Source organism: Sinohyriopsis cumingii, chromosome 13, assembly GCF_028554795.1.
Source record: "Sinohyriopsis cumingii isolate HCF-2022 chromosome 13, ASM2855479v2, whole genome shotgun sequence".
Classification (NCBI taxonomy): Eukaryota; Metazoa; Mollusca; class Bivalvia; order Unionida; family Unionidae; genus Sinohyriopsis; species Sinohyriopsis cumingii.
Window position 1 is genome coordinate 2,705,530 of NC_142973.1, and position 20,911 is coordinate 2,726,440.

The window sequence follows — 20,911 nt, forward strand, 5'->3', positions numbered from 1 at the left end:
TATGAAGAAATGCAGGGACTTAAATTTAAGCCCTGAGATTAGTATGTAAATGCAGGAATGAGTAATCATTTACTGGACATGGAAATTCATAAAAAAGGCAAAAAATACTATGTCTGATCCGATTTACATTGCTCACTGGACAGAAGAAAGACACAAGAGGATATTTAGAATATCAAAGCAACCAGTATCTAAAACAGGGGTGGGTGAAATTGAGGTGAAGAACAACTTGAGAAAAGTTGGTCCTTTTCACTTTTTCTCTCTGCTGGGGTGAAATGACAAGCATGGGGATGATTAAATAGCCTGAATCGACCTGTAGCATGAACCCATCCATATTCATTGAGTCCTGTCTTCCCTTGGGCAAGATTATTTTGAACTGAAAACATGGATTTGTCTCACGTAGGAGAGAAGGGGAGATGTATATGGGGAATTCTTTCTTAATTTTCGAAGATAGTTCGGTCTTTTCATACTAGTCTGTGTCAGAGTATTTTTGTTAATCCATGCATGCATTGTGACAATTTAAGATGTAACTTGGTGGATTTAGATATTTATAACAGTCTGGAAAATGTTGAGGGGATGGGGACTGTTTGATTTTTAAAGTTTGTGGAAATTGGCTGTTTATTAATTTTTAAATTTTTCTTTCATTTACAGCAACTCAATCTCAACAAGTCCAAGAGGAGCAGTACAAGAAAGACTGGGTGTTTATCAACTATACCTACAAAAGATTTGATGGTCTACCAAAACCATCACATCCGAAAAGCTAGCCACCAACAGATCAATTGCTAGCTGCCATTTGCATTTTTTCAGATAGATTTTTAAGGCTCCACTTCAAACTTATGTACTAACATTGAATTGTTAGACGTTGGAATTCATTAAATTGTTAACCAGCACCATGTATATGTATAATTTCAGGAAGGGAAAAAAGAACATGGTTTACACTGTTGTGGACATGATTTATACTGTTGTGGAAGGCTTGTTACTTTCATATTTTTTTTCTCCACAGAAATGTTTTGAAAAGTATATGTCCAGACATTGTTACAGTTTTTGCAATCAGCAGCTTCATAGAACAAGTAATTAACAATAATAATAATAAAAATAATAATAATAATGGGCTGAAAGTAAACAGTTTCTACAGTTATAGATAGAAACTAACAGTTCACATGACACAAACGTTTGATTACATACCTGGTAAAGCTTTGTCAGTAGGTATATTATTTATATTTTTGCATTTGAATTTGGCAATTTAGAGTGCTAATTCAAAGACAAAACTAAAGATGATTACTTGTAAAATATTCAATCATATGCTCATAGTCCTGAAGGCCTTGTGGAATACCTATAAAATACCTAAAGGCCTTGTGGAATACCTATAAAATACCTGAAGGCCTTGTGGAATACCTATAAAATACATGAAGGCCTTGTGGAATACCTATAAAATACCTGAAGGCCTTGTGGAATACCTATAAAATACCTGAAGGCCTTGTGGAATACCTATAAAATACTTGCTTATAAGTCAAGTTAAACTGAAAACCAACAAAGATCCTGATCTGCTGAGGCATAATGCACCTGCAGATCAGGATCTATGTTGTTTGTTCTACAGATTACTCTAGACAAACTGCAAAGACCCAGATCTGCCGATGCATTATGTGACAGCAGATCTGGGTCTGTGCAGTTTGCAAGTATATATGGCAGTCTGTTTTCTGTTGTCTGTCATTTGATATTTGTTTCCAACATCTGTTGGTCTGTCAGCACAAATTTTTTATCACTACTTTGATGAAACTACATGAAAGATTGACTTGAAACGTTACACATACATTCATCCCAAGGTTTAGTAGATCCTAAATCAAGGGTGGGCATGATATGGCCTGTGGGCTGTATCTAGCCTATGACCTGGTTTTATTGATTAAGTTACATCATTGGATGGGGCTTTACAAATCACTTCTCTGACCTGAGCCCTGGAGGAAGTTGCCTATGTCTGTCGTAAATAAATGTGGTGCCACTGAGACATACAATATGGCTGTATGACGAAAATCTTGTCACTACTCTGGAAGAATGGGTGGTTATATCATTATGGGATTTTCACTAAAGGACATCTTATGATGTCTAGTTGGTCTTAAATGAAAATGGTGCCATTGATTTGTCCACAATGGCTGCTACATTGGAAATCTTATTGCTTTCTTAAGGGAAAGTCATATCAGTGTGTTGTTTTCACCAAGTGACTTCTTGTGTTGTTTATTGTGTTCTGGTGAATATGATTCCACTTAGACATCTAAATGAAGATCTAGCTGATTGTATGGCAAACATGTTGAAAATTTGCTATTAATTCTCCAGAATGGAATAATCACGTTAATGGGGTTTTTCACCAAATGTCTCATAATGGTGTCTAGTTTGTCCTAGATGAAAATGGTGCCAATCTTGTATCCAACATGGCTGCCACAGTGGTTAAATTAAAAATTTTATCACTCAAGAATATCTGAGATGGTTAAACTTGGCTGTTAAAAGGAAGAATTAGTTTCATCTTTAGTTCTGGGAAAATTCTTTTTTGACAGGAGAGTGATGAGGGAATCTTGTATCTCCACATTACACAATTTGTTATCACTATTTTTGTCATATAGTACTTCCATTGTTGTCTACGTTATGGGGCTTTGTATATTTCAGTCCATCGAACCTTGACATTAATTTCCATAATTTCTGTAATAATAACAGTGAATTCTGTGAATTCAGACTAATGTGTGATGGCTTTTCTTGGCAAAGACATATAAATATAGTTATGAAGATGGTTTCATTGTTGGGGTTTAGAAGAGATATTTTCTTGTAAAAAAAAAAGTTTTTTTGTTGTCTCACAAACTGTCTTGAAAGATTTAGGTAAGAGCTGGAAATTAATAAACTGTGATTTTGTTTTGCAGATTAGAAAGTCATCATTATTTACATTTACTGAACTTTTTTACCACATGAGAAAATGGATGTGGATTGGTACTAAGTTTGTTAACTCATTCAGCGCCAATCCTGCCTGTAAGCGTGATGAGGCTGTACCCTACTTTTGAACTCAGCAGCATCAAGGTCATTTAAGATACACCAAAGTGGGTGGTATTACAAAAAAGCAGACAGATATAGCTCTACAATGATACCAAATAATCTGGACATTCCAGTTGCACTATAAAATAAAGAGAAAAAAACTAATTTTTTGGACCCATTTTTTTGTTTTCACCCAAAATTTGCTTGTGGGTGGAATCCGATTTTGTGTCCGGATTTTAGACTTTTGGCCTCAGATCTAAGGCAGACTGGTCTGAACTGTGCATAGACAGGTGAACCTTTGCAAAAAGTAGGATAAGGTGGGCATTTGGAATAAAGAGAGGTCTCAATACGAAAACGATGGGTCTGTTAAGCAAAAAAAAAAAAAAAGAACTCCAACTTTTACCCTTCTACTCATGTGTGAGCAAAATAGCAAATGGAAAATGATGTTTCTAACACAACTAGGCATTAGGCTAATGGAAAATCTGTTGGAAGTCAATGTATTAGGATGTATTCAGAAATAGCCCCCAAAATGTGTTTCCTATTTGCATTTCAGGCGAAAACGACAAAAACCTCCAGGGCTTAATGAGTTAAGTAAACTGTATTAAGTAAATATGCAGAAGAGAAATTAAATTGAATTATTTGGAGGAAATTATAACTTGACTGCGTAATTGACGGATTTTGTTTCTTATTGTTGATCATATGTACTTGAATATATGTCAAGTCCAGTTGCATAGAACTGATCTGCCATTGCAGTAATGTGCTGGAAGATCCGAGTCTAATATGTTCTAATGATTCAAGTCAGTATGTGGTCTGACTCAGTGAATTGTACCCCATGTCTGGTATTTCTAAGTTTTTACCTGGCACAATTACATTCAAACTGAGGATGATTTAATCCCTTAAATTCTCACAAATTTCTAACCAGATCTTGTTCTGTTTGCTTAAACTTTCTAAATTTGGTAAAATAAAGTTAACAAAAATGATTGCATTGTTAAAGAAATGCTATTTTTAGTAGATGGAGAAGCCTAATAGATATTATAAGATGCGTGCTATGACATAATGCCGGCACAAGTAAATATAAAGGTCTATACATCTATACTGTATATAGTGTGCAATATAACAAACTGCCATAACCAGTAAAATTAAAATAAAGGGTATAAATCCACAGTGAAAAAGTTAGCTGAACCATAAAAATGTAATGTAAGTAGAATATAGACTTTATCATATTTTTCCATTACATGACACACATTCCAAAATAATGCCATCTGACTAAAAATTGCTTTATATTTTTGTAAAATTCACGTTCAAGTATCATTCAAATGTTGGTGCTTTGGCTACATTTAAAAGAGCAATTAAAATAGATATTATTATTATTATTAATAATATTATTATTATTGGAGACAGAAAATATATACATGTATACAGAAAAAGTAATAATTAAAGTATTCAGATGACAATGATAGTTTGTTACCAGATCAGTGATGAATGCAAATAAAGATAGAAATGTAAAATAATTGCTGATAGTTTTGTGATAATTTTAAAAATAAGAAATTTAATTAGATTTTAAAGCAATTTTTGAAATAATGATTTATATATTTATCTTACATATACACTTGTATTCTGGAATCATTTGTATTGTATTTGCATCAAGATCGATAATAATAGCAATACTAATAATGTCTACATTACTTAATCTTTTTAAATGTTTCCCGGCAGGCTAAATGCCATCTAAATAAGAAATGAACTTACTTCTATGATAAAGACACTTGTGTTCATACTGCATTACATTTAGATATAATAGAAAAATGATCTTTAATCTTGTTATCAACATATTTATGATTTACAGAATGACATACTTGTGATTTAGAGAATTCATTTTACTGTACTTTTGTATCCCTTTATCAACCACTCCGGTGGCCTAGTGGTTAGAGCATCTGCCTTGGATGTGGAAGGTCGTGGGTTTGATCCCCAGCCAAGTAATACCAAAGACTTATAAAAATGGTACTAACAGCTGCCTCGCTTGGCGCTCAGCATTAAGAGGTTAGTGTTAGGACTGGTCGGCCTAGTGTCAGAATAATGTGACTGGGTGGGACATCATGCTACATGTCTGCAGCATGATGTCCCGTTGCTAGATAGACAACACTATAAACTGCCACACTGCAGACATCGTAGTGATATGACTGAAAAATTGTTAAAGCTACATTAAGAACCCAAATCACTCACACACACACACACAAACATCTTCATTCACACTACATAATTTTAGGAATGTGTGGCATGTAATTGACAACAAAAAATGATACATGTATATATTTTACTTGCATTACAGTTTTATGATTCTGGTAATTTTTTCATTGTGGGTTTCATCCCTATTATTTTATTTTTACCAGATAATGCTATCTTGCATGTTGTGTACAGTATAGATGTACAGACTTTTATATTTTCCTGTGTGACCATCCGTGTCACTCATTGCATTTTATACACCATGTATCTTACAATGTTCATTAGCCTACTCCATCTACTAAAATTAAAAATAGCATTTCTTTAACAGTACACTTGCCATTTACAGCTTTATTTTTCTGAATTAAAAAGTTCATGGACACAGAACAAAGTTTGGTTTGAAATTTGTAAGGTTTAAAGGGATTAAATAATCCCAGCTAGGTGGTAAATGTGCCAGGTGGTAAATGTGCGAAGTAAATATTTTTGAAGATTTGAGGCGAAACACAATTCATACTTGACCAGAGCCAGACTATTCATAGACTCAGACCTGCCAGCACATCATGCAACAGCAGATCTGGTTCTGTGCATTTGGCAGCTGGACTTGACTTTAAAGAGAGTATAGATGGTATTTTTGATTTGGCTCTTTGAGCTTTATTTTCTGTTTTTGTTCTTTGGAAAAATCCATTAAATTTGAATTGAACATTCTCATATTGAGATGTCTATTGTGGAATGAATTTCAAAGAGACCAACAATAGAAGATTCAGATTTATGTTACAGAAGTAAGTTATTTACCTGTAGAAACAGTACCTGCGATTGTAGAAACAGTACCTAAGGTACAGTAGGCCCCTATTCTTCATGGCCATTTATATCCACTTTGACATAAACAAAATTTTGTCGACCTAAACAGCTCAAGCATTGCTTGTTGAGGTGTACATTTTGAGGAATTAAATACAGTTCAAGTTGTTTGGGTATGGTAATTAGCTAATACATTCCAGCATTGAAGGGGAGATAATCATGAAATTCTGGAATAATTATGATTGGATAAAGTTTCTAAAATCCAAGCTCCACTCAAAAAAAATTTCACCCTACTTTTAAATAATTTAAATCAAGATCAGCCATAATGAAGAAAGGTAGAAATAATAACATATTTGATAAATTGTTCATTTTCCTGCTGTTCAAATGTATATCAGGAAGACAACTACATTGTTATATTCCATACTAAAAATCGGTTCCATTAACAAATTAAACTCTTGAATAAATACTCATTGTTTAAGCATGTTATCAACACCTGCTTTATAAGATATCTTAATTGCTTCACTTTCATATGACATAAATGTGTATAAGCAACTTGATAAATTGGGATACGCAAACCATGTGGTATCAGTAAATGCAATTAAATTTAAATCACAAGTCACATTTAATCACAAAAGGGGTGATACATTATTGTTAGATTTGCACATATTCTTCGATTTTTTTTACTGTGTTGTAAAAGTTAAATGGAGAGAAAAGAACTTCTGGGGTTTAACCATGAATCGTGGCTGCAAAACCTGCATTTTTTCTTCAATTCTATCACTCACGCTGCTGATTGATATTTTTGCCTGGAAATTTTATCAAGGTAAAAGTGTCATTAGGTATTTAGTCTTGTATTGATTTGATAATTTGGTCTGAAACATACTGTAAAGTGGATTGTTTTTAAAGTTGGTTCATTTCTGTTTGTTTTAAAATGAAGTTTATATCAAATGCAAGCAGAATGAATAAGTCCTTAAATACACCATACCATTCTTATTTACTGACTTCATTTTGTAAACCTATTAACAATTAAGAGATTACTTAATAGTGAAATAATTTCGCTCACCAACCTGAAAATATGAACTCATTTTTATTACCATGTAAATATCACTTTCTCAGCAAATATTATCTTTTGATCCATTTGTGATTTTTTGGTGACTGTATTCCTGTTGTGTAGCATGAATGTTGTATATTTAAATAGACACTCAGGTTTTAGCATGTCTGGTAATGCCCTGCTCAGTTTTGGCATATATGGTAATGCCCTGCTAGGTTTTGGCATGTCTGGTAATGCCCTGCTCAGTTTTGGCATATCTGGTAATGCCCTGCTCAGTTTTGGCATATATGCCTTGCTAGGTTTTGGCATGTATGGTAATGCCATGCTAGGTTTTGGTATGTATGGTAATGCCATGCTAGGTTTTGGCATGTATGGTAATGCCATGCAAGGTTTTGGCATGTCTGGTAATGCCCTGCTTGGTTTTGGCATGTCTGGTAATGCCCTGCTAGGTTAGCTAAAACACATGTTACTGGCATAATGTAATTACGTACAATTCACATGTGTCATGAATCTATGAATTTAAAACAATTAACAAAAAAGAGCAAAACCAACAAGTCATGCATAATTGAAAAATATAATTTATTTCCCTAATATACAATATGAAAGGATTAAAAATAACGTAAGTATAATGAATGGTTTCATAAAGTCCTAAATCTTCTATCAATTCCAAAAATCTTGAGTAATCCAAATGAGTTCCAAAGGTATTCCAAATGATCTCCTGCATTGTAATGATGTTTCAGCAATGTAGAAGAATCGCTTTTATCATCCCAAAATGTCTTTAAATGAATTCACAGTAATTCCATAAAGCTATGATATATAAAGATAATCTTTAAATGAATCAATCAACTCTTCCAAGACTGATAGTACTACTGAGAATGCCTAATTCTACAAAATAATTCTATTATATAGAATTCTATGCATTAGAGAGAATGCAATGAGGCATGAATGAATTATCTTGGCATTTCAAGATCGCTATCAGTGAACAGATCCGCTGTTCTAACACTGACTAAACATAAATTGGGTCAGCTTGGCTTTTCAGAACTTGTCCTGGAGTTAGGTCATGTGATATTTACTTGTACTTTAGTAATCTCAACCTTGGAACTAGAGAATGAGTTCATTTTATAATGCAGACTTGCTATTGATAAGAAATGTAGTATTTAAAATATGAACTTGAATTATGAGTGATAATATACATAATTTGGCTATACATAGCACACCAAACTTTGAAAGTTGATACACACAGATCTGTTGTCACAGAGTGGGGCAGTACATCAGGGTTTTTGCTGTTTGCCTGAGAAATACAAGGCATGAAAATTGAACAAACAGTATAAACCATGATTTGCTGGCTCATTGTGCACTGGATGAACAAGGATTACACAGTTTGTAGTTTCTCTGTATGTTAAACAACAGTAAATATAGTAAATTTGATTATTTAGTAAGTAAATTTGATTATTTTAGTAAGTGAATTTGATTATTTTAGTAAGTGAATTTGATTATTTTAGTAAGTAACTTTGACTGGAATGAGAATAAGACATCACATCAGACAATGATTCTCCACTTCAAGGAAAAATCAAGTTATTAGCTTAAATATTTTATATTCTTTTTGCATTTATTTCTTTGGTTTAATTAGGCCAGCTTTTTTTTCCAAGGATTAAAGATAGCTTGTAGTGAAAAAAATTGCTAAATTTATCTGAACAATGCTAACTAATGTTCATTTTGAAGAAATGGTTTATCAAATAGTAAGTAAATGGCTTTATAAGGACTTGGAGATTTTTATTGCCTCAGTGCTTTTGCTAATCTAACAATGCAAAGTAGACATGATATTGAAAAGAGGGATAATAATTGAAAGTGTATTAGTAAAAACCAAAGCAATAAATCAGTAAAGTCAGTTTCACAGTACTGGTCATAAACCCGAAGAGCGTATGGGATGTTCTTGTAGTCATCATCAATACAACCGTTATCAATACTCCTAAACTACTTTGAGGATTACCATGAAACTTCATATACACATTCATACCATAGTCTAGTTGGTTTTATGGAAATGGAGCCACTTGAATAACCAATATGGCCACCACAGGAGCCATCTTGAAAATCTTACTGTCACTATTACTCCTGAATGGATAAACAGATTTTTCACTAAAAAAAAGCTTCTTGTGATGTCTAGTTGGTGCGTACTAAAGCTCGTGCAGATCTGATGTCTAATATGGCCACATAGCAGCCATCTTGAAAATCATTATCGCTACTCCTGAATGGCAAGTCATACTGACATGAGGTTTTCCCCACAAGACTTCTTGTAATGTCTGGTTGGTCCTAAATTAATGGGCTGCCAATCTAGTGTTTGATATGGTTGCTACAATGGCCATCTTGAAAATCCTTTATTGTGAATCATGAATTCATGGTCATATCAACATGGATGTTCACCAGAAAACTTTTGTGAAGTTTAGTTGGCCCTCAGGGACAATGGTTCCTGTCTGATGTCTAATATGGTGACTGCAGTGGCCATCTGAAAATCCTAGTAATTCTACTGCTTCAAGATGGCTGGTCATATCGACATTGTGCTTTCACCGAAAGTCTTCTTATGATGTCTAGGTGGTGCTATATGAAAATAGTGCCACTTGCACATCAAGATGGCTGTCACTGCAGCCATCTTTAAGACAGTGCTGTTGCAATGGATGGATGGTCATATTGACATGCAATTTCTAATGATGTCTTTTTGGTAGTGTATGAAAATGGTGCTAATTTGAAATCCAGTCTGTCCACCACAGCAGCTAATTTGTGAAGAATATAAGGGATCATTTCAATACTCAGCATTTAATAGGAAAAAGTGGTCGTGTCTTGAATTCCTGAATATATTTTCACCTAGTAGAGCTTTAGTCCCTTTGATGGACTTGTTCCAAATATATTGAAATTGTAAATATTGGATAGTTCATGTGTACATTTTCATATCATAACGTCTAGTACAGGCATGTGCCATTTGTATCGAAAGGTTTGCCATATCAATTATTAACATTAATTTATTATCTTACTTTTTTGATCTCGTGTGCTAAAAATAGTTGCAATACAAGAAGCTTTACCTTTGTTCATCGGAAAAAATACAGAAGTATAATTCTTTGTTTCATTTGTCTATTAAAATTAGTGAAACTTGCCTAATTTGGCCTTTAGGGCTGTAATTCCTTGGCAGCATGGCCACATATTCTTAATTTTTGTCTCTCTAAAGTCATTCTAACCCTGATGAAATTTCTGCATAGTTTGTACAACCTTGACAAATTCCTGGAATGTTTTTTTGGGGGGAGGGGCTTACTTTAAAAGTGATTGAATTTTTTTGTGGAAACACTCCTTGCATTTTGGTAAAATACAGTGATTTTATTAAAAGCAATAAAGATGGTTAAAACCGAATAAAATGCCAATTTGTAAGTTGAAAGTTTTTGTTAATTACATATTTTCCCAAAATAATGAATAAATAAATAAAACTGGATAGAATTAGATTGATCAAATGACACTAGTATTTAACAAAGTTGAATTCCCATAAGACAAAATACTCTATGAAAACGTTTGGAAGTCCTTGAAAACTCCATGAAGAAAAACTTTTAACAATGTTCTGTACACTATCCACCTCCCTAACATGACACCATTGTTTTGTCCCAACAGTATTTGACCTTGACACATTTCTGAAGGCTGCAGATACATGAGCAGGTAGACAGATAAGAAGAACACATATTTATAAATACGCACTGAAACCCATGTATAATGGAGGGACACTCACAGGACCTAAAAAATGCATACTTTTCAGGTGCATATACAGGTGAAATATGAAAGTAAACTTAAGAAAAAGGGGTCAGAATTGTCCTTAATGAGTAGGCTGCTTGTATATAGATGTGTCCAGTAAGGCAGGCTTCACTTGAACTACATGAAAAAGTAAGCAATAAGTATGAAAATAATTTTAGTTAAACTGTAGGGAGGATAAATTTAAACTGGTCTACATTAAATTGTAAACCATTAGAAATCTAATTAACTTAAAAATTTGTGTTTATCGAGTTGTACTTTTTGTAGTGAAACATGGCTTAAATAATAAAGGTTGCTTAAGTTTTTATGTCACTTTTGTAAGTAAAAGTTAATGCTTGGGAACATTAAGTTTTTCCATCAGAATATAACATCTCATGTTTGTTTTTTTTTTGTTTTGAAAAAATGTTGGACAATTACTGTTTGTATTTTTGTTTTCAATGAATATGAAGGGGAGAGAGAAAAAGAGAGAGAGAGAAATGGAAAAACATTACATATCATTTTTCATGTGTGATTTTTCATCCAATGTGATTTGTATTTCATAAGCCTTTGGTGTATACTCAATGTCCAGTTGTTTTGTAATATTAGTTGGTGTTTTATTAAGTTCCATAATCCATTAAATTCATGTCAATTTATCCAACAGACAAAATTGAATTGTTTACTAAGCTTTTGATTAGGAAGTAGAATTAATTACCTCTGTTTATGCCTGTTGTAAAAACATTATTTTGAAACACTATACATATTGAAATAATCAAGAAAAAAATGCATATTAAAATATAAGTGTTCAAATTACAGTATTCACCCATGTGTCATTTATCCACCAGTGAACAGCATAGACTGGGATCTACATAATGGTGGCAGTGAATCTATGTTCTTTGTTTTGATTATGAATTAATTGGAACATTGCAGACCTTCATGTCACCAGATTATGAGATGGCAGATCTGGATCCATGCTGTTTAAAATTGGATGTGCGTTTTACATTGGTGAATAAAGTTAGTATTCTGATAAACACATTACAGAGATTACTTTCTCTATGTATGTTAATTGGCACATATACGTGTTAAATGTGCCATGTTCTGGCAATAGTGCACTAAAATCAAGTTGAAAGATCTTTCCAGAGGCAAAGTTCACAAGTTTTATGAATATGAAACATTATTCTTAATTTATCACCCTTGTTGATCAGAGTGTAATACTTTCCAACCCTTAAATGTGGTATTTGAAAGAGGTATCATCCGTCAAGGTGGTTTTTGATTTTCATGTGTAATTTAATTTTCCATACCATCTAAACTTGATTATAAGATAAGTCTAACTGCAAAATGAACAGCCCCCGATCTGCCTTGCACATTGTGTGTGGGCAGATCTGGTTCTCTGCAGTTTGTTAGGAGTAGTCAGTAAAACAAACAACATAGACCCTGATGTGCAGGCACATTATGCTATGGTGGATCTGGATCTTTGTTGCTTGCAGTTTGACTTGACTTATAATTGAGTACATGCAGTATATCAGATTTTCATATTTTGATGTGTTCTTTTTTTCTTTGACTTTGTAGATCAGCCTACTTCCAACATTAATTTCTGTTGTTAAGTTTATGTTATTCATTTGAGAAACTGGATGATCTTGCCCATCTTGCATACAGCTTCTCAAACTTTGTGTACATTCTTAAACTCAAATTTGATACTAATTACTATCACATGACCTAATTACTATCACATGACCTAGTTACTAGGGCCATGCATTGAGATGCATGATCCCCAGAGTAATCACTTTTTTCAGCTGTCTTCCATTCAGACTTCTTCTAACTATCCAATCTCAGGAACCCTTTGTTGGTGAACTGCCAAATCTCTGAAACCCTTACACATAATTGGATGCCATTTGTGCAGGTGAATTGCCAAATTGTTGAAACCCTTACACATAATTGGATGCCATTTATTAGGTGAATTGCCAAATCTCTGCAACTCTTACACATAATTGGATATCATGTGGGAGGTGAATTGCCAAATCTCTGCAACCCTTGCACATAATTGGATGTCATGTGGTATGTAAATTGCCAAAATTCTGCAACCTTTACAAATAATTGGATGTCATTTGGTAGGTGAATTGCCAAATTTGGTAGACAAGTTGCCAAAACTCTGCAACCTTTACACATAACTGGAAACCATTTGGTTGATGAATTGCCTATGACACTTAGATGCATCATTTAAAGGTTTCACCCTTTCAGGTCCAGTGTTGATGTAGTTATTGTCCATTCTTGATCACTTTTATAAGTTACATCCTTATAAACAGCATAGCTCAGGAACCATTCAGCATATTTTGATACAAATTACTGTGTGCACAGTCTCATAGACATACAAGTTATGTATATGGTCTTATCAGTTCTATTTTTGGATGGAGTTATGGCCCTTTATAATTAATTTGACATGGGATATTGGTTGCAAATAGCAAAGATCAGCTCCATTTTGGATTGAGTTATGGCCCTTGATAATTAATTTGACGTGGGATATTGGTTGCAAGTAGCAAAGATCAGCTTCATTTTGGATTGAGTTATGGCCCTTGATAATTAATTTGACATGGGATATTGGTTGCAAGTAGCAAAGATCAGCTCCATTTTGGATTGAGTTATGATCATAAACAATTAGCTCCACATGGGATATTGTTTGTAACTGGCACAGATCAAGAACTATTCCACATATTCTGATGCACTGTGGTGCAAACCTCTTGCCTCTTATGGCTTTGTCTCGTCAATCTAATTTTGGATCGAGTTAAGGTCTTTTAAAATTAACTTCATATGGGATATCTCTTATAATGACAACAGCTTGATGGGTTTTGTCTTGTCAACTCTGTTTCAGTCACAAGCCCAGTGCACTAACAACTAAGGTACTGCAGCTCCTAGTAGATTTGGATGACATCATAGTTTAACATGTGACCTGCTCCCCTTGCTCAAAATCAATTAGTAAGTATTGTCAGCATTTCATGAAAGTGCCGAGATGATAACTAAATTTAAAAAACAATGGAATCTCTTGTTTGTTTAATGATTCAGTATGGTACAGCCCAAAACTTTTCAGCACACTCCAATGTAATTTGGTATGAAAGTTTTTTTTATAGACTTGCCTGTTGTCTTATATTGGGTTAGTCTTGTGTATGCCATTATTGACAGAATTGTTTCCGGTCTAAGATATTTTTAATGCTGCTTGAAATCAGCATATTTCATGAACCATTGAACTTGTTCTGACTAAATTAGTAAGAACATTGATGTACATGTGTCATGTGGGTTATGTCTTATATACTATTTTGGATGGAGTCATGGTACTTGTTAATCATCTTATTCTTTGGCATGAAATCAGCAATGATGAGTAATTATGCAACTTATTTTGAATCAATTTGATGAAAAGATTTCATAAATCTGTGAGTCTCATCTTGTCTGGTTTGGACAGAGTTATGGCCCATGTTGATGAACTTGTATCTTTGTCTTTACATGGGATATTGCTTGTATTTAACAATACCTTGATTTCAAGCATTCTGTGCCATAATTTAGAAGCCCTGAATGCCCATTTTTCCCCGCAAATTTGATTTCCCAAAACAAGTTCTGTTTAAGGTCTTTGGAGCAACATGTGGAAAGCTAGCCTTTGCAATTCACCCATAGCTAATAGCTCTAGTTTGTAACATAGTGTGAGATTATTGCATTAACCCTTTGTTTCAAACCATGCTGGTTATTTTTTAAAAATCTTAATCAAGAAATTGACTTGTAGTTTTTGTTAAGTAAAGATTCTATAGAGATTTTAAAAACTGTTATGTAGATACTGAAGCTTAGAAGCTTTGTGAAAGCTGGGCCAGGTTGAGAGAAACTTGAAGGGTCAACCAAAATGGATTGCAACATACATTATTGAAATCCTGAAAAAGTTGGAAAGATTTCATCACATAAAGCAGTTGTAGGGTGTCATGCTTTTGATGATTTATAATTTTTTTATTTTAATGGGATACCATTATGTTAACCAAATCATTCCAGATTCAAGAATATCACTCATTATGTTTTTATGTCATCTACATAATTTACAGATGATGTTACGGAGACTATGAGAACACGACAAGCATTCTCAAGCGTAGAAAAATAGTACAGTTATGTTCACCACTGTGATATTTTAAGTAATTGCTTTGTCCTTTGCTCTATCCTTGGTACACAAGTAAAATATTTTTGATCATGAATTTGTTTTGTTTTTCTTCCATTTATTGAATATAATTTAAAAAAACATGCAAGTTGAGACTTTGTGGTAAAAAAATAGTTTCTGTGACTCTTCCCTTGCTTGCATAGGTAGCAAGACTCCAGTTATCTGCACAGTTTATCTGAATGTTTTGAAAATTATAAAATAATAACAAGGATCATTGATGATTTGCCAGAACCAGACAATGCCTGGCTGATCATGTAAGAAATACTGTGGATAAAATTTCACTATTTTTATCTAAAGTGATGAGTTAATAGCCAGTCTGTAGGAAAGAGGTCTGAACAATTGTATTAGGACAATTGGAGGATATGTAACAATAAGGTTAAAATGTGTCACAATTACAAATTAAGGAAGAAAATCTGGAAGATTTGCTGAATCATGAAGGCAGCATTTCGGGAGAGTTTTCATGTCCACTTGCCATTGACCAGAAGAGCTTATGGGATGTTCTGTTGTTTGTCATCCATTAGCATGTTTGTCATCTATTGCGATGCCTAGAGAGATTTGCCATGAAAATTTACACACATGTACTTCCAGTGACTTAGTTGGTCCTAAATTAAAATGGTGGGTATCCAATATGACAGCCAGTGGCCAGCTTGAAAATCTCTATTTCTGCTCCACCTGAATGAAAGGTCCTATCTACATGGGTTTTTTACTAAAAGACTTCTTATGATGCCTAGTTGGTTCTAAATGAAAATGGTGGTAATTTTGTGTCAACTATTCCCACTGTGTCAGCCATCTTGAAAATCTTGTTATTGCTACTCTTAAATGGAGGTCATGTTCACACGAGTCTTCACTAGAAGACTTGTGATGTTTAGTTTGTGCTGATGAGATGTCCAATATGGCTGCCACAGCACCCTCTTCAAATGTTTGTTATCACTACTCCTGAATGAATGGTCATATCAACATTGGGTTTTCATTAAGACTTCTTGTGATGTCTGGGTTTTTTAAAAATGAAAATGGTGCTGATCTGACATCCAATATGTCCACAATTTCAGCCATCTTGAAAATCTTGTTATTGCTACTCCATTTGAAGTCTTCTTGGTCTTAAATGAAAATGTTGTTGATCAGATGTCAAATATGGCTGCCTCTGCTTGCACATCCAATATGGCTACCACAGCTGCCATCTAAAAAAAATTGTTTTCTACTCCTTTTAAATGGATAGTTGTATGAACATGGGATTTCTACTAAAGATTTCTTATAATTTCTATTGGATCCTTAACGAAAATGATGCTGTGTGACATCCACTGACATCTTGAAACTCTTAATATCACTACTCCTGACTGAATGGTCACATCATCACTGGGTTTTCACTGAAAAAACTTAGGATGTCTAGTTTTTGCAATGAAAATCATGTTGATCAGACTTCCAGTAGGGCTACCACAATGGCAATCTTGACAGCCTTGTTATGGCTACATGTACTTCACCAAGATGGCTGGTCATAATGATATGGTGCTTTCAGATTTTTCCATAGATTTTAAAACTGGAATCGTTTGACCCTTGCCCCAAAATCTAGAGAGTCAAAATGAAAATATCTCGAGTCAAAACTGAAATCTCAAGTAATTTGTTTTGACAGTCATGAGCTCATTATGTACAACTGTATTTTAGTATATTAAAACAGAGAAATACTGTTGTACTTATATTTTTTTAAATTTCAGCACATTGTTTTTAATACCTCGAATCATTTTAAATGCAAAAATATACCCACACATCTATGACAGTTACATATTCATCAAATGTCAAGGATGACCATCACAGCTGGTGACTTTTTGTATATTCAGAAATCAGCACAATTCAGTTAATAATTTCTTCCATTTCTGCATCAAAGTTTAGGGCACCTTTATGAAGACAGAAACTGACCTCAGTGGCAAATGGACTTGATTTTCCCCCCCGAGTCCTTACACAACTAATATAGTGTCAAGCCATTTCCATGTTTTAAAACATTTTTCAGCATGGAAAGGTACTCTCCCATTCTTTATATTTTCTAACAACTTTATTATATTTAACTGAAAAGTTGCTTCCTTGCTTAAGATAATTCATGATCATTAGTAATTTCCCATACTTGGAGCATAAGTATCTGAAGATTTCAAATTTTTTGGCAATATCTCACTGCCTTCATTGTTTCACATGACCATTATAAGTCATGTGATCAACATTAGTTGCTAATGATGGCAGCGAGATATTGCTGAAATTTTCAGAATCTTATGATACTTGCACTTTAAGTACGGGAAATTACTAGCGATTATTCAGGAGATTTACTCTCCTTCTCTTCTCAGTTGAGTCAAAGCTTGTTTCTATGGAGTCCAAGAGTGAGGTTGTTTCTGAGACTGAAAAGAAAATATACTTCTTTGCATTCACTGAGCATAATGTCAGTAAATTTTTACTGAATGATACATTATTCAAAACTAGAGATTTTAAACATTTTAGCAAATGAAGCAAAATAATTGCAAATAAAACAAAAAGTTTGTCCACTTTGACAACTGGCTTGAAGTTCGGAAGCTGCCTTTTGTTCCACAGTTTCATAAGTGATTAAAATTTGAGGCGCAATCGACAAATGCTGATAATGGATCAAAAGTTAATCCGTTAAGGTCACAAGTGTTTCGCTCTTCCGCTAGCTATCATAATTGTCAAAGATAATTTGCAACAATCTAACCACAATTCACTTATTCACAACTCAGCATGACAACAGTGACCTGTTAGCTCTGCCCTGTCCAGATTTAATTAAATATGTGGGATATTGTTGGCCGATACAATGTAAACATACGATCTCAATCATTGTCTCATACAGTACATTTCTTATGGACACTTAGTAGTAATTTAGGTTGGAGGTGAATGAAAGGTAATTAAGAGTGATGCTCCAGACCAAATCTATGCAAACCATAAAAAAGGCATAGGCTGGAATTTCTGTGCATGGGAAAAGGGTCACATTTAGGTCCCTAGGGTATGCATCTATTGATAACCCTTAATATATATTCAAACCATATTGTGCTGTTATCCTGCCATCGCCAGACTCTGCTTCAAGGTCAAGGTCATGGCTATGGAAAATCTATTTGCATCAGATTATAACTTCTGAACCACAGGCTAGAGAAAATATTGTAGTAGACCTGCAGCCAATTATACCACTATATTAGGAATAGATGTGTTGCATACCTTAGCTGACTGCTCCAGTGGCCTAGTGGTTAGAGCGTCCGCCTTGGAAGTGGGAGGTTGTCGGTTTGAACCTTGGCCAAGTCATACCAAAGACTTATAAAGTGGGACATGATGCTACATGTCTGCAGCATGATGCCCCAGTGCTAAACATCACTATAAACTGCCACACTGCAGACATCATAGCGATATGACTGAAGATTTTTTAAAGCTACTTTAAAAATCCTAATCACACACACACCTCAAGGTCACAGCAAGGGAAAATGTGATTCTTTGACTCCTTGTCTGGAGGACAACTTTTAAACTACTTAAAATATTTGAATTAAGCTTTTACCAATTATGTATGTGTCACATACCATAGCCATTACCTCCATGTCACAAGTGAAAATGTAATTCTGCAATGAGTAACCATGTTTGGAGTATAATATTTGTATGTATCATTTAACATCATTTAATAAAGCTTTAGCTATATATATATATATATATATATATATATATATATATATATATATATATATATATATATATAGCTTAAGCTTTATTAATAATAAGAATAAGAAGAATAAATGTGTTGTATATCTCTTCCCACCCCACACAGCTTCAAGGTCAAGAATATGGAACAGGAAAATGTAATTCTGTGACCTTGTCTGGATAACATATTTTGAAACCCCTGAAAATCTGCCAGATATATATCTTGTATAACTGGTGTGTTGCACAGTTATGCACTTTGCCTTAAGGTCATGGTTGCAGCAGTGAAAATGGAATTTTGTGAAATGTGTCCTTCCAAAGTACAAGTTTTCACCCATTGAAGATATCTGAATGAAAATTTGACCAATAATAATATATCATGGCTTGACCTTAAACATGGCCCCTGTCTCAAAATCAAGGTCACAGCAAGGGAAAATACAAACCAAAGATACATTTTAACTAATGAAGATATTTTAATTAAACTTCAGTCTGTTATATATTCTGAGTGTCTCCACCATTCAGCTGTATGCAATTAGACTCAATGTCAAGGACATATCAAGGCATGATGCATGTCTACCCCATTTCCTTATCTAATCAGTCACTTTAACCAATGCAGATATGCTGATGAAACTTTATCCCAGTCTACATCATATCATACAAAGGTCAAGGCCAGTAGTAGGAAAAAGGTAGTGAAAAGGGCATACAGTATATATACATGTGTCATATGTTTGGTAAACAATGCAGTATGCTGTTACTGTTATTTAATACACAGAAAGACATTTTTTTCTCATTCCATGTATGGGATTATCTGCATTTAGTAAAAATAATTATATGTACTGTGTGTGTACCGCTCTGGTGGCCTAGTGGTTAGAGTGTCCACCTTGGATGCAGGAGGTCATGGGTTCCATATCCATCCGAGTCATACCAAAGACTTACAAAAATGGTACTAACAGCTGCCTCGCTGGGTGTTTAGCATTAAGAGGTTAGTGTTAGGACTGGTTGGCCTGGTGTCGGAATAATGTGACTGGGTGGGACATCATGCTACATGTCTGCCCCAGTGCTATCCATCACTATAAACTGCCACATTGCAGACATCGTAGCGATATGACTGAAAAAGTGTTAAAGCTACATTGAAAATCCGAAATCACATCACATATATGTATTGTGATAGGGATTAGGCAGTTGGGCTCTATAGAATGGACTTTCATGTTCTGGAATTTGAACATTTCTTTATTAGATCAACACATAAACCATTGTTAACATGTGGGAGTTAACAGACTGAACCATGAATTTTTGTTGCATTGACCAGTACCTAGCAGTGTCCACTGTAATACTCATTCTATTATCCCTAATCAATGCCATTGCTTTTCATTTTTGCATTGGGGATATCTGTGTAGATTGCTAATGGTGAGACAGTGTACAATTAATGTTCATCAGAAAATAAATTAGGCCTGTGCTAAGAAGCACCTATATGAAAAATCAAAGAACAAGATATTGGTACAGCTGGATCACTTTTAAAGTGTTCAAAACACTAATAAATATGTCTGCAACATCTTTATAATTGTATAAAATTTTGTTTTTGTTTTAATGTGGTCACAGTTGAAAATAAACTAAATTGCATTACCCGGTATGTAGCATAAGATATTACTATATATTATTATCATATTTGTAAAAGGATGGAGAGGGGCATTACAAAATGAGATTTCAATATATTACCATATATTATCATCATATTTGTAAAAGGATGGAGAGGGGCATTACAAAATGAGATTTCAATATATTACCATATATTATCATCATATTTGTAAAAGGATGGAGAGGGGCATTAAAAAATGGGATTTCAATATATTACCATATATTATCATCATCTTTGTAAAAGGATGGAGAGGGGCATTAAAAAATGGGATTTCAATATATTACCATATATTTTCATCATATTCGCAAAAGGCTGGAGAGGGGCATTAAAAAATGGGATTTCAATATATTACCATATATTATCATCATCTTTGTAAAAGGATGGAGAGGGGCATTAAAAAATGGGATTTCAATATATTACCATATATTATCATCATATTCGTAAAAGGATGGAGAGGGGCATTAAAAAATGGGATTTCAATATATTACCATATATTATCATCATATTTGTAAAAGGATGGAGAGGGGCATTAAAAAATGAGATTTCAATATATTACCATATATTTTCATCATATTCGTAAAAGGATGGAGAGGGGCAT

At 34.0% G+C, this 20,911-nt stretch overlaps 1 protein-coding gene across 2 annotated transcripts in view; it reads left to right on the forward strand.

Moving 5' to 3' along the window:
• Positions 1-15,048, forward strand: part of LOC149784851 (serine/threonine-protein kinase tricornered-like) — a 163,849-nt gene extending 148,801 nt beyond the window's left edge. For both annotated transcript variants that reach the window (XM_089978419.1, XM_089978420.1), the window contains exon 14: positions 649-15,048. In XM_089978419.1, the coding sequence (XP_089834545.1) occupies positions 649-761 (113 nt within the window). In that variant the 3' untranslated portion in view covers positions 762-15,048. The remainder of the gene's footprint in view (positions 1-648) is intronic.
• Positions 15,049-20,911: the final 5,863 nt, after the last annotated feature.